The sequence below is a fragment of the Thalassophryne amazonica genome, chromosome 10 (assembly GCF_902500255.1).
Source record: "Thalassophryne amazonica chromosome 10, fThaAma1.1, whole genome shotgun sequence".
NCBI lineage: Eukaryota > Metazoa > Chordata > Actinopteri > Batrachoidiformes > Batrachoididae > Thalassophryne > Thalassophryne amazonica.
The window spans coordinates 101,189,861-101,206,153 of NC_047112.1; the positions used below are offsets into that span (position 1 = coordinate 101,189,861).

The 16,293-nt window shown below is 43.2% G+C and overlaps 1 protein-coding gene across 1 annotated transcript in view; it reads right to left on the reverse strand.

Annotated features, from left to right (window-relative positions):
- Positions 1-16,293, reverse strand: part of gabra5 (gamma-aminobutyric acid type A receptor subunit alpha5) — a 77,827-nt gene that overhangs the window by 37,290 nt on the left and 24,244 nt on the right. Inside the window, exons 4-5 of the mRNA XM_034180633.1 lie at positions 12,301-12,368; positions 7,779-7,999 (exon numbers count right to left, since the gene is read on the reverse strand). Coding sequence (XP_034036524.1) covers positions 7,779-7,999; positions 12,301-12,368 — 289 coding nt within the window. The remainder of the gene's footprint in view (positions 1-7,778; positions 8,000-12,300; positions 12,369-16,293) is intronic.

Genomic DNA, 16,293 nt, shown 5'->3' on the forward strand with positions numbered 1-16,293 from the left:
TTTGACTGATTTAACCACATGTCAAATAACCCAAAGCATTATTTCCAGTTCTGTCTCCCATGAAACAAATGATTTTTGCATTCACATTTGCTCTGTCTGGTTTGAAGAAGTGATTTTACAATTCTGATAACTCCTCTATTGGGTGGTATTAAAATGCATTACAACTGCTAGGCTGGGATCACAAACACACAGGATACACATGTATTAGGCATTTGGAGATTAATCAGTACAAATCGGTATCCAGATACAAACGTGCGGGATGCGAGTGCATCGATTCATTCAGTGTGCATTGATTCAATTGAAGGGTGAAATAGTGATGCCTGTTTACATCAATTTTTTTTCCGAGGCACATTGAATGCACCACAGACAGAAGCCAGAAAGCACATTTCTACCACAACAAACATAATGACATCAGTAGCCTTTTTGCTTAACAATTCCCTTATCGGTTCTTCAGTCCAGGACACCGGAGCGGCCGTTGTTTTGTGTTTCTTGGGAAAATTATCATTTCTACACATTGACTGCAGACTGCAGAGGTTCTGCTTGAAGCTTGAAGCAACAAAGCAGCGTTTCAACCCACTGTTCGCTGGTTCTCTGCTTCACTGGTTTTCAGAAGTAGCAAGTCTGCAATTTCTTCATTAGCCAATCTCAAAGCCATTTAAAGATGTCAATCGTGAATCACCTTTGTGTAGATTAAAGTCACTAATTGGGATTCTTGTCTTCTTGTGGGTAAGAAAGGAGAATCATCCTCCGTTCCACGCCACAGTTTTACGTGATGGTTCTCTGGTGTGAGCACCAGACGATGCATAAACTGAAGTTGTCCATCAGGCTATGGAAATAATAATAATAATAATAATAATAATAATAAATATCCTCTGTTTTGTGGGACTAAGTACACAGCTCCAAAGAGTCACACAGATTTCGTTTGGAATTAATAACTTCAAAGCGAATCGCCGTTTTCACCATTTTAAATCAAATGACACCTCTTTCCAAACGTTATAATACAAACAACAAACTACAACCGACCAAAACGTTTCCCCCCTTTTTATGAATTACATCCTGACATGCAGCACAGCAGGCTGCAAGAGCTCAGCTCACAGTCTATGGAGTTACATTTGTGTCATTAATATCTGAAAGGAAATGCTTTTGACAAAAACTATAGATTTCATTTATTTCTAATTCTGTCCAGAGATCAAGGATCCAGTGACCAATTTCATATTTATTTAGTTTATATCAGGCATGGCACAAACCGGGTGGACACAAATGCAATCTCACATGACTGATAGAGTTAAAAAGGTTTAATAAGAGAAACAGGCAGGTGGTCGGTACACGGGGAGTCCAGCAGCGAAGCAAAGCTATCAGAATGGCGAGAGGCTGAGACGTAGTTCAATAACAGGCATAGGTCAAAAAACACGGTATATAGGCTATCAGAGGCAAAGCTGCAACAAGGTCAACAAACAAGGCAGAGTCAGAATACAGATAGGCAAAAACTGAGCAAGGAACCGGGCTGGAGAGTGTACAGAGACAACAATCTGGCAGTGAGCTGTGAGACTGTGGAGGCTTAAATAACAGGTGGTGACAAAGTGACAATGTTTTTTAATTCGGCACACAAAATATTCAAATAGAAAAAAATGAACAATTCCACAAACAAACACAGACAAAACTAGTGAGTCCGAAAGGGTGTGGGCTGAAGCAAAGCTTATTAACGCCCACCCCTGCTAGTACAAGTCCAACAATTCTAATCAGTCATATTTACATAAATATAAATTCACTACTACATGTCGACACACAGACATACACATCAATATACTATTCACTTATAATTATATTTATATAGTACCAGATCATAAGAAAGTCGAATCAAGGCACTTTACGCCAGTAAGGACTAACCTTACCAACTCCCAGAGCAAGCACTAGGCAACTGTGGTGAGGAAAAACTCCCTATAAGGAAGAAACCTCAAGCAGACCAGGCTCTTGGGGGCAGACCAGGCTCTTGGGGGTGGTGTAAACGAAGTGCGTGTGCAGACTGATTAGGTAACAAGGTGCATGTGTGGAGGGAAGATTGTAGAAAGGGGTGTGGCTAGTGGACAAAGATTAAACACTGTGCAAGATAGTGAAGGAAGGGAAACACAGAGTGGAATGAAACCATAAGTGAAACTCCAAGTGAAACTCCAGGGAAAAAAAAACAGTTTGACTCATGGTTTCGTTTATAAACAAAACAAATTCCAGACAGTTTATCGACATTAATGGCAACTCTAATTTTTTCAACCCTCGAACACTGTGGTGGACACCCGTGGTCAGGGAAGCTGTCTGACTGAGGACTCTGGAGGCAATTGCAAGGTACCGACAGGCCCGAAGGGCAGCAGCCTCTGCTGTGAAGGAGGCAAAGCAGCGGGTGTGGAAGAAATTCGGAGTAACCATGGAGAAGGACTTTTGGTTGGCACCAAGGTTCTCCTGTTGGACCATGAGGCACCTCTGGAGAGGAGAGCAGGGAGCCATCCAAGCTGTCTACAGTAAGGATGGTCCTCTGTTGACCTCAACTGAAGAGGTAATTGGGCCGCTGGAAGGAACACTTCTGAGAAACATCTGAAACAGACTGGAGTGCCCTCTATTGTAGGGGCAGAGCTGGAAGCTGATGTGGGATCATCATCAATTTCCTTGCACTGTAAACCCGAATAAGTTAGGAGAATTCAAAAATATTGAAGCAATCATTTGCTATAAAATTTTTGAATTCATAAACTTAAAAGTCAATTTTTTCCAGAACTTTAAAGTTTCAATTATATGCTACTTGTACCTCATGATTACAATTAAATTAAAGCGTTCATGAAGTAAAACTAAGTCCTTTCGACTGCTCCCTTTTTATTTACTCAGGCTTGCTACAGCAGATCCAAGATGGGGCTGCATGTTGAGCAGATTCACAGGTTTTACCCCAGATGCCCTTGCTGATGCAGCTGCACATTACATGGAGAAATGTGGCAGGGGTGAGGTTTGAACCAGGAACTTTCTGCGCTGAAACCAAGTGCACTAACCACTTGGTCACCACCCCTGCTAAAGTGTTGATGAAGTCAACTCAAATATTTTCATATATAATTACTTAATTCTCTTAAGTTGTGCTTAAGTTATGCTTTGAAGTTTTGCTTATGTAATATACAATTAGTTCAAGTCAATCATAAATTCTGAGTTTAATTTACTTAAGAAGCAAGACACAAACTTGAAATTTTTAAGTAAGTAGAACATTTTAATACAACTTTGACTTTACACTACTTTATCTTTTTAATTAATTTGAACATTCAGGTTTACAGTGTAGTGGAAGTCACTGAGGTAGTCAAACAACTCCGCAGTGGCAAGGCCCTGGGGGGTTGTTGAGATCCTTCCTGAAATGCTGAAGGCTCTGGGTGTGGAGGGACTGTCTTGGATGAGACATCTCTTCAACATTGCCTTGAGATATGGGACAGTGCCATCCAATCTCTGTACTCAAAAAGCGAGAGCTGTGTTTGGGTTGCAGTAAATTGGACTCGTTTCTGGTGGAGCTTGGCTCCGCCAGGGCTGTGCCTTGTCACCAATCCTGTTTGTGATATTCATGGACAGGATATCGAGGCGTAGTCAGGGGGAAGAGTATTTTCAGCTTGGTGGATTCAGGGTCTCATCACTGCTTTTTGCAGATGATGTGGTCCTGTTGGCTTCATCGGCCTGTGACCTCGAGCACTCACTGGGTCAGTTCACAGCCAAGCGTGAAGCGGCTGGGATGAAGATCAGCACCTCTAAATCTGAGGCCATGGTTCTCAGCAGGAAACCGATGGATTGCCTACTCCGAATAGGGAATGAGGTCTTGCCCCAAGTAAAGGAGTTCAAGTTCCTCTGGGTCTTGTTCATGAGTGAGGGGACAATAGAGCTTGATATTGGCTGGAGAAGGGGCGCAGCAGAGATGGTTGTATTCACTGTTCCATACTGTTGTGATGAAAAGGGAGCTGAGCCAATAGGTGAAGCTCTTGATATACTGGTCAATCTTTATTCCTACTCTCACCTATGGTCATGAGGGTTGGGTCATGACCGAAAGAGCTACATCATGAATGTAGTGGCCAAAATGGGTTTCCTCAGGATGGTGGCTGATGTCTCCCTTAGAGATAAGGTGAGAAGCTCGGTCATCCGTGAGAGGCTCGAAGTAGAGCCACTGTTCCTTTGCATTGAAAGTTGCATGCTGAGGTGGTTCGGGCATCTTGAAAGGATGTCCCCTGGGTGCCTCTCTATGGAGGTGTTCCAAGCATGTCCAGTTGGGAAGAGGACCTGGGGAAGACCCAGGACTAGGTGGAGAGATTATATCTCCACACTGGCCTGGGAATGCCCCGGGATCCCACAGTCAGTAGTATTTAATGTGACCTGGGAAAAGGAGGTTTTGGGTCCCCTGTTGCCCCGTGACCCAATCCCGGATAAGCAGATGAAGATGAAGATGACAATGATGTTGCAGTAACATTTCTACCCCTTTCGTGGTAGCACGTACAGGGGGTAATGCTTTTTTGTCCTGTGTGTCCGCCTGTGCAAACAAAATGATTTGAAGAGTTTTGATTGTATTTGAATCAAAGTTGACAAAATAAAAGCAGGTCAGCCAATTAAAAATTTGTCTGATTTTGAAATATATTCATTAAAAGCCAAAGTCATAGGCTGAGATCAAAACTTTTGGCCCAATGCTAAAGTATAAGGTATATAAGAATATTAGAATTAGAAGCAGTAGAATAAGAAATTTGGCTACCAATATTCAATTCACATTCTCAGTACCTTTTGTGTCCTTCATCTATATTGTCCCAGTCCACCAAACTGTAAATAGGTGCCTTCCTTGGCTGGGGAATTACCCCGAGATAGACTAGTGTCCCATCCAAGGGGAGTCACATACTGTCATCTACTTATTCCTATGATATCTTCAGATAAGCACTGGCCCCAGTAGCCCTCTGTGATGCTATAGCATATAGACTTCAATGTATTGAGGAATTAGTTATAAATGCACTTGTGGCTACTATTAAAGACTACTATAAAGTCATATGTCACCATTCTATTGGACACGTAATATCTGACCTTGAGTTTTAACACTAATTCACACCATAGGTGGGTGAAACTTAGAAGTAGGCTGTACATATGGGAAGCTGTTCATCTTGTAGAAGTAATTCCTGTCCAGTGTTGTGTGGGCCGCTGAAAAGGAGGTACTGCTGGCCCACCACCAGATGGCGCCCTGCTTGAAGTGTGGGCTTCAAGCTAGAGGGCGTCATAGCAACCGGGACTGACAGCTGTCATTCATCATCAGCACCAGCTGTCACTCATCCACATCACCACCACCATAAAGGCCGGACTGCAACGCCACCTCCCCGCCGAGAAATCAGCTACCTTGGAGGTAATTTCTCTGCTGAATTTAAACTGAGTCATAGTCTGATCTCTTTTGCAGCCGTTTTCCTGTGGTGTTTCCTTATCTGCTGGAATGGCGTTTGGTGTGATTAGCGACTGCTTCGCCTCACACCCCAACCAGATAAGTGGTTAGACAGGAGCTGCACGAGTGTGTGATTGGAGGTGGAGGTGCTCCCTCCCAAAAGAACACAGACTGTGGGATTACTGAGTGTGCGTACTCACACTCACCTGTGCTGTTTTTGTTCTCTGCCAGCAGTGCCAGGTCTGACAGCTGGAGACGGTGGCCACCTGGGGACTCAGGACTTGGCGGCTCCGGTGTTCTTCAGATCCATTGGCGGTGAGGGCCGTGTGGGATCCGGCTCGGTTCTGGACGGGCGTCTCTTATCCTCAAGCCTGCCCACACGTCACCCAACGTGTAATTGACTGTAGTTCCAAACTTGTTGTTGTCTGTATTCCATTGTGCACAATTTACAACATTAAATTGTTACTGTTTTGGCTTATCCATTGCCCGTTCATTTACGCCCCCTGTTGTGGGTCCGTGTTCCTACACTTTCACAACATCCAGCCCCTGAAGCCTGCTGGTGCCAGTGCTTATCTGAAGGAGATGAGAGTCTATAACTCCACCAGGATTACTTCCCCATCCAAGGCTGCTATGCTCATTTACAGCTGGTTGGACCCGGATGTTCCAGTTTAAGTGTCTTACCAAGTACACAGGAAAGCTTGAATCAAACTCATAAGCATATTTGTTACACTGCTTACACTTTGTATCTTATCCATATTTCTGGGGGGGTTTGCAGGTTTCAAAACCAGATTGGTTATAATATTCCACATCTAATAATACAATTCCAAATCAGAAAAAGTTGGACTGGTATGGAAAATGCAAATTTAAAAAAACCTGCAGTAATTCATACAACCCCCATCACCCAAATGCTGATTGAGGCCAAATTGCGCCAGAATGACACATCACACACCACAATCGGGAAATATTGAGGTGTGGTCTGAAGACAAATGGACAGCAGTCTGTGAGCATCCACATATTTGGTCCCATTCGTTCAGCTGTCTCGAGTGTGTTACACATGTTCAAAACACTCTATATGTAGTTTTTGCATCGTCTGATCGCAGTCTACATATTCTGGTGGCATCAAAACAGCATCTGAAATGATCTGATCACGGATGATTGAGCTCTGAGATCGATCGGTCACAGCAAAGCCTGTCGACATGTTGTGCCACATATGTCCACCTCCACTGGACCCCAGCCAGGGAGGGCAAAGGAAACGTTGATATGTAATAACATGTATGTGCCATGCATTCATCATATACAGTAGGTGTGAACAGTGTGCAATCAAACGGAAAGGACCGTGTGCCACTGGCCCCCCATGGTCTCATGCACAGTAATGCATCATAGCGCACGTCAGACAAAGAGCTGAACGGATCTAATATACATATTATTACCTGATCACCATCTAAACTCTGTAGGAGGTGTGACATGGAACTGTACTGCCTCGACATGACAACATTATTAAACATGAAACACACCTCCAGCACGGAACCAGGACAGCGCAGAGCACACAGGAACCAAACCACAGCCTGTGGTGAAAAGCCTCTCACCAGGTGGCTGCATGCTGCAAATAACCAAGCAAAAATTAAATCCCATGTGATATTCCAACCGACATGACGACAGACTTGCGTTGTGCTCCTGAAGTAAGCGGAAAAAAAAAGAAATTAAAGTTCGCTAGAAAGGCTACATCTGATGCATGGTGTGACACTGCTGCAAACTTTTAACAAAGGTGTCCAGTGGCACGTGCCCTGCACGCTCACGTGGACATGCGCCCCGCGCGGGGCTGGAATTGTCACTTTGCAAATCATACAGAAATACATTTCTTCACTCAGATCTGTATGTATAAGCAGTATTTTCGTGAAACATTTGAGCAGTTTTTAAAAGATATTAGCACACCATTGACAATTAGAACTTCCATTAGAAAATAGAACTTCTTGAAGTGAAAAGTCTCTCAATAATTCACTAACTCTGGAGCAAAGACGGACAGAGGATCTCCCATTTATTAATAAATGCATGAGAAAATTATTGCAACGTTTAAAAAAATGTTCTTCAAAGAAGGATGGAAAGGGATTTGTATATTTCCTCCTCTGCAGTGCATAATATCATTAAACAGTTCAAGGAACCTGGAATCAGTGCATAAAGGGCAACTGTTTTCATTTGTTCAAACAAGATTTTAGAAAAAAAAAAGCCATCTCCGTTTTTGATACGGCTTACGTCTGCAGCCCCAGTGTGAAACACATGACAATAAAATGAATTCCTCTCCAAAATGTTGTCAATGTGGAAGTATGACTTTGCCTCAAGCTGTGGATAGTAAAGCTCGTCGTGTGTTTACCTCATGGTGTAGAGGAGGGTCCCGTCATCTTTCAGCCTCAGCAGCTTGTTAGGTGTGGTCATATTGTGTGCAATAGATTTTTTTCCGTTAAGAAAGAAGGTGTCGGGGGTCCAGATGTTGCTTGCCAGAAGATTATTCAGATGAAGCATCTCCATCGGACCTTTAAAGCAAAGTCTTTCATCTTTCCAGCTTTGGCGAAAGAACACATCTATGGTGTATTCCTGCAGAAAAACAAATTGCAATTAACAAAACCACTGAATGTTTAATCCCATAATCAGAGACCTATGGAAGCAACAAAAACCCCTGCAGCACCTGGATCTGCACTGTGGTGCCACCTTCACATCAAATCACACTGTGCTGGAATTACAGAGCAGATTATTAATCAATGAGGATGTTTACAAAAAAAAAATCATCAACACATAGACTGAATGTCAATCAGATATGAGTTAGCTTTATGTTTAAAGCAGCTACATAGTGTAGAATCTGTTTAATTTACATCTTTTTGAGGTTTCATATTAAACATTTCTAAGAATCTCACAATGTAGAAATTCTCCTGCTCTAAAGTTAATACTAAAATGGTAAGTTTCAATCAACATCTGAGCCTTTGATTTCTCTGTGGTACATAATCACAAGAACTGTGGCTGAAAAACAGAAAGACGCCTCCTCTCTGAAGGAACAGAAGGGGCGTGTCAAGCAACATTTCCACATCAGGTGAAGCAACAGACACAAAATCCAGTCATTTATGGGACATGTGCAGTAGTATTGTTTTAAAGCAGTTTTTCCCAGACTTTATTCATATCAAGGTCCACCTAACTCCCTAAATCCAGATTTGTGCTTCAAGACAGTCCTGTCTCAGAGGTCTACAGACAGTTACTTTGACTTCATGCTTGGTTTGTGCTCTGACATGCACTGTCAACTGTGGGACCTAATATGTAGACAGGTGTGTGTCTTTCCTAATCATGTCCAGTCAACTGAATTTACCCCACGTGGACTCCAGTTAAGTTGTAGAAACATCCCAAGGATCAGTGGAAACAGGATGCACCTGAGCTAACTTGTTGAGCCTCATGGGAAAGGCTGTGAATATTTATGTACTTGTGATTTGTTAGGGTTTTTTATTATTATTATGTTTAATAAATATGCAAAAATGAAAAAAAAATGTTTTTTCACATTGTCATTATGTGTACAATTTTGAGGAAGAAAATGAATTTCATTAATTTTGGAATAAGGCTGTAACAAGTGCAGCACTTTGAATATTTTCTGGATGCACTTTGTGTGTGTGTGTGTGTGTGTGTGTGTGTGTGTGTGTGTGTGTGTGTGTGTGTGTGTGTGTGTGTGTGTGTGTGTGTGTGTGTGTGTGTGTGTGTGTATACATATATACCCTGTATACTATATATATATATATATATATATATATATATATATATATATATATATATATATATATATATATATACATATATATACAAGGTCTGTCAATAAAGTATAGGTCCTTTTTATTTTTTTCAAAAACTATATGGATTTCATTCATATGTTTTTACGTCAGACATGCTTGAACCCTCGTCCGCATGCGTGAGTTTTTCCACGCCTGTCAGTGACGTCATTCGCCTGTGAGCACTCCTTGTGGGAGGAGTCGTCCAGCCCCTCGTCGGAATTCCTTTGTCTGAGAAGTTGCTGAGAGACTGGCGCTTTGTTTGATCAAAATTTTTTCTAAACCTGTGAGGCACATCGAAGTGGACACGGTTTGAAAAATTAAGCTGGTTTTCGGTGAAAATTTTAACGGCTGATGAGAGATTTTGAGGTGATACTGTCGCTTTAAGGACTTCCCACGGTGCGAGACCTCGCGCAGCGCACTCAGGTGCCGTCGTCAGCCTGTTTCAAGCTGAAAACCTCCACATTTCAGGCTCTATTGATCCAGGATGTCGTGAGAGAACAGAGAAGTTTCAGAAGAGAGAACAGAGAACAGTTTCAGAAGAGAGAACAGAGAAGTTTCAGAAGAAGTCGGTTTCAGCATTTTATCCGGATATTCCACTGTTAAAGGAGATTTTTTTAATGAAAGACGTGCAGACGGGTCCGCGCGTCAGGACGCAGCTGACGTGGTGCGGTGGCACAGGAAAAACACCTCCGTGTTGATAACCATTTGTAAAATCCAGGCGGCTTTTGATGGCTTTCAGTGGAGTGAGTATATGAGAAATTGTTTAACAGGCAGGACATGTTCCAACTTGTCCTTAAGGCTTTCAACAGAGGTGTTTTTCCTGTGGCGGAGCGTCGCGGCGGCTGCGTCCCGACGCGCGGACCCGTCCGCACGTCTTTCATTAAAAAAATCTCCTTTAACAGTGGAATATCCGGATAAAATGCTGAAACCGACTTCTTCTGAAACTTCCCTGTTCTCTCACGACGTCCTGGATCAATAGAGCCTGAAATGTGGAGGTTTTCAGCTTGAACAGGCTGACGACGGCGGCTGAGAGCGCTGAGCGACGTCTCGCACCGTGGGAAGTCCTTAAAGCGACAGAATCACCTCAAAATCTCTCATCAGCCGTTAAAATTTTCACCGAAAACCAGCTTAATTTTTCGAACCGTGTCCACTTCGATGTGTCTCACAGGTTTAGAAAAAATTTTGATCAAACAACGCGCCAGTCTCTCAGCAACTTCTCAGACAAAGGAATTCCGACGAGGGGCTGGACGACTCCTCCCACAAGGAGTGCTCACAGGCGAATGACGTCACCGACAGGCGTGGAAAAACTCACGCATGCGCACGAGGGTTCAAGCATGTCTGACGTAAAAACATATGAATGAAATCCATATAGTTTTTGAAAAAAATAAAAAGGACCGTTACTTTATTGACAGCCCTCGTATATATATATATATATATATATATATATATATATATATATATATATATATATATATATATATATATATATATAGTGAGGAAAATAAGTATTTGAACACCCTGCGATTTTGCAAGTTGTCTTTCATCTTAGGTGCATGTCCACTGTGAGAGACACAATCTGGAAAATCACAATGTATGTTTTTTTAATAATTTATCTGTATGTTACTGCTGCAAATAAGTATTTGAACACCTGTGAAATCAATGTTAATATTTGGTACAGTAGCCTTTGTTTGCAATTACAGAGGTCAAACGTTTCCTGTATTTTTCACCAGGTTTGCACACACTGCAGCAGGGATTTTGGCCCATTCCTCCACACAGATCTTCTCTAGATCAGCCAGGTTACTGGGCTGTCACTGAGAAACACAGAGTTTGAGCTCCCTCCAAAGATTTTCTGTTGGGTTTAGGTCTGGAGACTGGCTCGGCCACTCCAGAACCTTGATATGCTTCTTACGGAGCCACTCCTTGGTTATCCTGGTTGTGTGCTTCAGGTCATTGTCATGTTTGAAGACCCATCCACGACCCATCTTCAATGCTCTAACTGAGGGAGGTTGTTCCCCAAAATCTTGCAATTCATGACCCCGGTCATCCTCTCCTTAATATACTGCAGTCGTCCTGTCCCATGTGCAGAGAAACACCCCCAAACCATGATGCTTCCACCCCCAGGCTTCACAGTAGGGACGGTGTTTTGGGGATGGTACTCACCATTCTTCTTCCTCCAAACACGGCAAGCAGAATTAAGACCAAAAAGTTCTATTTTGGTCTCATCTGACCACATAACTTTCTCCCATGACTCCTCTGGATCATCCAAATGGTCATGAGCAAACTTAAGACGGGCCTAGACGTGTGCTGATTTAAGCAGGGGAACCTTCCGTGCCATGCATGATTTTAACCCATGACGTCTTAGTGTATTACTCACAGTAACCTTGGAAACAGTGGTGCCAGCTCCTCCCGTGCAGTTCTGGGCTGATTCCTCACCTTTCTAAGGATCATTGATACTCCACGAGGTGGGATCTTGCATGGAGCCCCAGTCCGAGGGAGATTGACAGTCATGTTTAGCTTCTTCCATTTTCTAATAATTGCTCCAACAGTTGATCTTTTTTCACCAAGCTGCTTGGCAATTGCCCCGTAGCCCTTTCCAGCCTTGTGGAGGTCTACAATTTTGTCTCTGGTGTCTTTGGACAGCTCTTTGGTCTTAGCCATGTTAGTAGTTGGAGTCTTACTGATTGTGTGGGGTGGACAGGTGTCTTTATGCAGCTAACGACCTCAAATAGGTGCTTCTAATTTGGAATAATAAGTGGAGTGGAGGTGGACTTTTTAGAGGCGGACTAACAGGTCTTTGAGGGCCAGAATTTCTGCTGATTGCCAGGTGTTGAAATAGTTATTTGCAGCAATAACATGCAAATAAATTATTTAAAAATCATACATTGTGATTTCCGGATTTTTTTTTTTTTTTTTAGATTATGTCTCTCACAGTGGACATGCACCTAAGATGAAAATTTCAGACCGCTCCATGATTTCTAAGTGGGAGAACTTGCAAAATCGCAGGGTGTTCAAATACTTATTTTCCTCACTGTACTTTCATTTGGTTCAGGTGTTCTGATGTTGACAATTAAAACAAAACTATGTCCTTACCATTTCAGTGTCAGACACTGGACCAAAGCTGGTAACAAAGATGTTGGTTTTGATCTCAGTCACCTTTTCTGCAAGAACAAATACAATATCACAAGCATTTACAATATTTTCTCTATTAAGTGCATCAGTACTCTTAACACTGTTGAATCTATATTAATGTAATTGTTAATACCGTGACAAACTAATCACTAAACAGTGTTGGTGAGCATGCTAAGTGCTGTCTGTCCAACACAGACGCACTCATCGATAAAGTAGTCCCACAGTTGTTTGACTACACTGTCCAAGCTGATCAGCAAAAGCAACAATGAGTCACCAGCCGTGGATTTATGGCATCAACACATCAATCAATCAATCACTGCTGCTTGACACGAGCATGTCAGTCTGTGTGATTTCTGCATAGACATCTACCTAGGAAGCTGTCCTAATTTTAGTGCCTCAGTGGCCTTTTGCCTGGCACACCTCTCTTCCTCAGGTGATCTACTCTGCTGTTCGAAGGTCTTCACACCATTACAGACGCTATCCTCCACAACAATCTGTCTGATGGAGCTGTGGCCCTGTTATCCATCTCACAGTCTTTCCAGGTCCTGTTCAGGACATCCTTAAATCTCTTCTTAGGAGCACCTACACATCTAGATCCTGTAGATAGCTGGCTGAAGAAAAGCTGTTTCGGTAGCCGATGTCTATCCATTCTAACGATATGTCCATGCCATCATTAATTTATTCTGTTGCAACATAGTTTCAGTGCTTGTCATAGGGCACCAATCAAGAACCTCAGTATTGGTTGTATCATACCACTTAATGTTCAGGACTGTACCTAAATATCTTTGGGAAATTTCACAAGCTGATTTACTGGATATCGGTACACAGTCCAACTTTCAGAACCATGTAGGAGTGTAGGTATGATAGCTTAATACACTTGTATCTTGATGTCAAGTAGTATAAACAGTTTCACTGTTTCACTTACTACTTTTCACTGTGTACCCCACCTCACACCTTATGACTGCTGGGACAGGCTCCAGCACCCCGTGAATCTTATGGCCCCTTCACACATAACACAAAGTTGGGCGAATGAGGCCAAAACAGGCAGAAAAAACTGAATTGGTGAACCTTGAAAAATTCCAGTCACTGTCGGGAGGGACAGACGGTCACACTGCCGCATATGATGCAGCGGCGATGGTTTCGTGCATGCTCGTGTGTATGTGCACAAACACAGTGCGACCATGGGAGAGGCGTGATACCATATCACGTTCACATAGCAGCGGAAGCAATTAAATGTACAAATGCATGTAAATCGACAAATGTAAGACAATCATGTTACTGGTAATGATGTGTAATTGATGCCTGATGACTTGATGGCCTGTGTTGGAAATGAGGAAACACATCGATTTCTTTTGTCTTTTAAAATATTTAATTAATTTTATAAAGCACAGATAATACAAGAATTATCGTCCCTCTGTTCCTTCATGTTCATAAACCATGGCCATGGACGTAAACAAGGAATTAATGAACTGACGTGGATCAATTGATGCACTCATATCATGAACACATCAGCCAGCTCCACACATCCAGATGTCCAGCGCGCCACACGCTGAAGGACACTGCATCATGTGGACTATAACTCGCATGGTGGACTTGACATTTGGATTGCCAGCTGACTGTTCACATGATCAAAGAGATATATTCACATGGGGGAGCCTGGCTGATGGTGTCTGCAGTGAACACTGAGGTACTGTTGTACACATTGCAAAGGTGCTATGTGTTTTCATTTTTTACCATGAGCATAACGATGACACAGTGGTCAGCTGCAGCGGCTCGCCGGCGACACACCCACCTGTCTGGAGCAACTCACATATTGTGCCATGAAGAACATCACCTCTCAACACGCCTAGCATAGCAATATTATATAAGTATGTACTGTACATTATATAAAGTATTTTCTATCATGAATCATAATCATCTTTCTTCAGTTGGTGTTTGCCTTGTGGTTGCTCCAGTTTGTTCAAGGTCGCCACAGCAGATCCACTACAGATCCACATTCTAATGCCAGATGCTCTTCCTGATGCAGCTCCAGTTATGCCTAGAGAAACACACACAGTCCCTGGTCTTTTTAAGAGGTCTCAAATCCAAGTACTAACCAGGACCCAATTTGTGGTGTACATCAACTGAGTCATGGCCATGTCTTAGGGCCCCTTCACACATAACACTGCTGACTGTGAAAAATCTGAGCCACCTCAAACACCTTGTACACCTGTTGCTACAACCATTCGCACAAACAAGCAGCCGAAAGACAGCGAATGCCCTCCACGTGCTCATTCAATCCTCCTCTCAGCAGGTGTCGGCCAAATTCTAGGTGTCGCACACAAACATCTAACACTGCTCGCTGCACACTTAGAAAAGGCGGGGCTATTCACGCACCTGGTGCTATATCAGACAGCAGGCGATCACATTTAACCTGTCTGAAAAAATTGTCAAAGTGCAACACGAATGTGGCGTCACCTAGCAACACACATGGGTATAACTGTGTCGAACCCCCCTCCCCGCCACACACACATACACACACACACACACACTATGAATCCAACATTGTCAGCTGTGGCTGAAGGTCCAGGAGTCCAGTCGTTTTGCTCATATGCTTTGCTGTGGACACACAACGCCTGTCAGCTGACCGCAGTCTGTCAGCTGGACGTGACCGTGCACACAAGGTGTCAAATTAGAAACACACACATCAGACAGATGCAGGACAAACACATAATAATACATACATTAATTAAAATCACAGAACAAAGCAACAGAGAGTGAACCTTTTTTTCTGTGAACTGCGAGGTCTGCTGACAGGTGGGCATGTCCTCCTGCGATGTGCAGATAATCAGATATCTGTGCTCGCAAGTCACAGCTCGGGAACACCTGCACCTGTCTTTTAGGATATTAAGTTGCATACTACAGCGTGAAGCGCGGATGTCAACATGCTGTCCTCACGTGGAAATAAATTAAAACACATATTGCTTCAGCTGACCGCTGCATCAGCACACCACAATGCTGGTGAATATCGTGCGGATCACTGCGCGCTGGGCACGTCATGCCGGTTGCATGCGTTCACGACGCCAGAGCTCAGCTCTTCATGAGACGGGAGCTGGCTGACTTGAGCGCGTCAGTTAATTCATGTAAAACATGAAAGAGAGAACAGTAAAGGCCCCTTCACACGTAATATGATTGAAGCCGATTACCGTACGAAGGAGGAATTGTATGCCATTCGGGAAAAATCGGAGCAGCCTCAAACGTCTTGTACACCTGTCACCACAATATTCACGCACACAAGTGGCCGAAAGACAGCGAATGCCCTGCACGTGCTCATCTGATCCCCATCTCGGCAGGTGTCGGCCAAATTCCAGGTGTCGCACACAAACATCTAACACCGCTCACTGCACACTTAGAAAAGGCGGGGCTATTCACACAGTTGTTACGATCACGTTTGACCTGTCTGTGAAAACTGTCTAAGTGCAACACGAGTGTGGTGTCACCTAGCATCAAGCAAATGGCATGTGGAGAATATCATCGTTGACTCCCCCCCATCAACACAAATGGCGTGTGGAGTGTGATCGCTTTGCTGTGGATGCTAGCGCATGTCAGCTGACCGCCAACTGATTGACAGTTCGACGTGACCGTGCACTCAAGGTGTTACATTACAACACAGACAAAAAATTCACCATAACAAATGCTATTTTGTCAGTTATTATAGTGCTTTTTTCTCCTATTTTTTAAAAACATTTATCTCCTTGTTGATTTTAGGCCTTTTATGCTGCTGTTATAAGACAGTGATTGTAGCGCAGTGGTAATCTGACCTGTTGGAAATTACAGGTTCGAATCCTGCGAGTGGCATTTTTTATTTAACCGCAGGGTTGCCCAGCTAACAATTTGACGTTGCCGGAACGTTGCACAGAAGTTGCAATGACGTTGTGTTGCAACTTTGTAGCAACGTGAATTTGTAGACTCCAC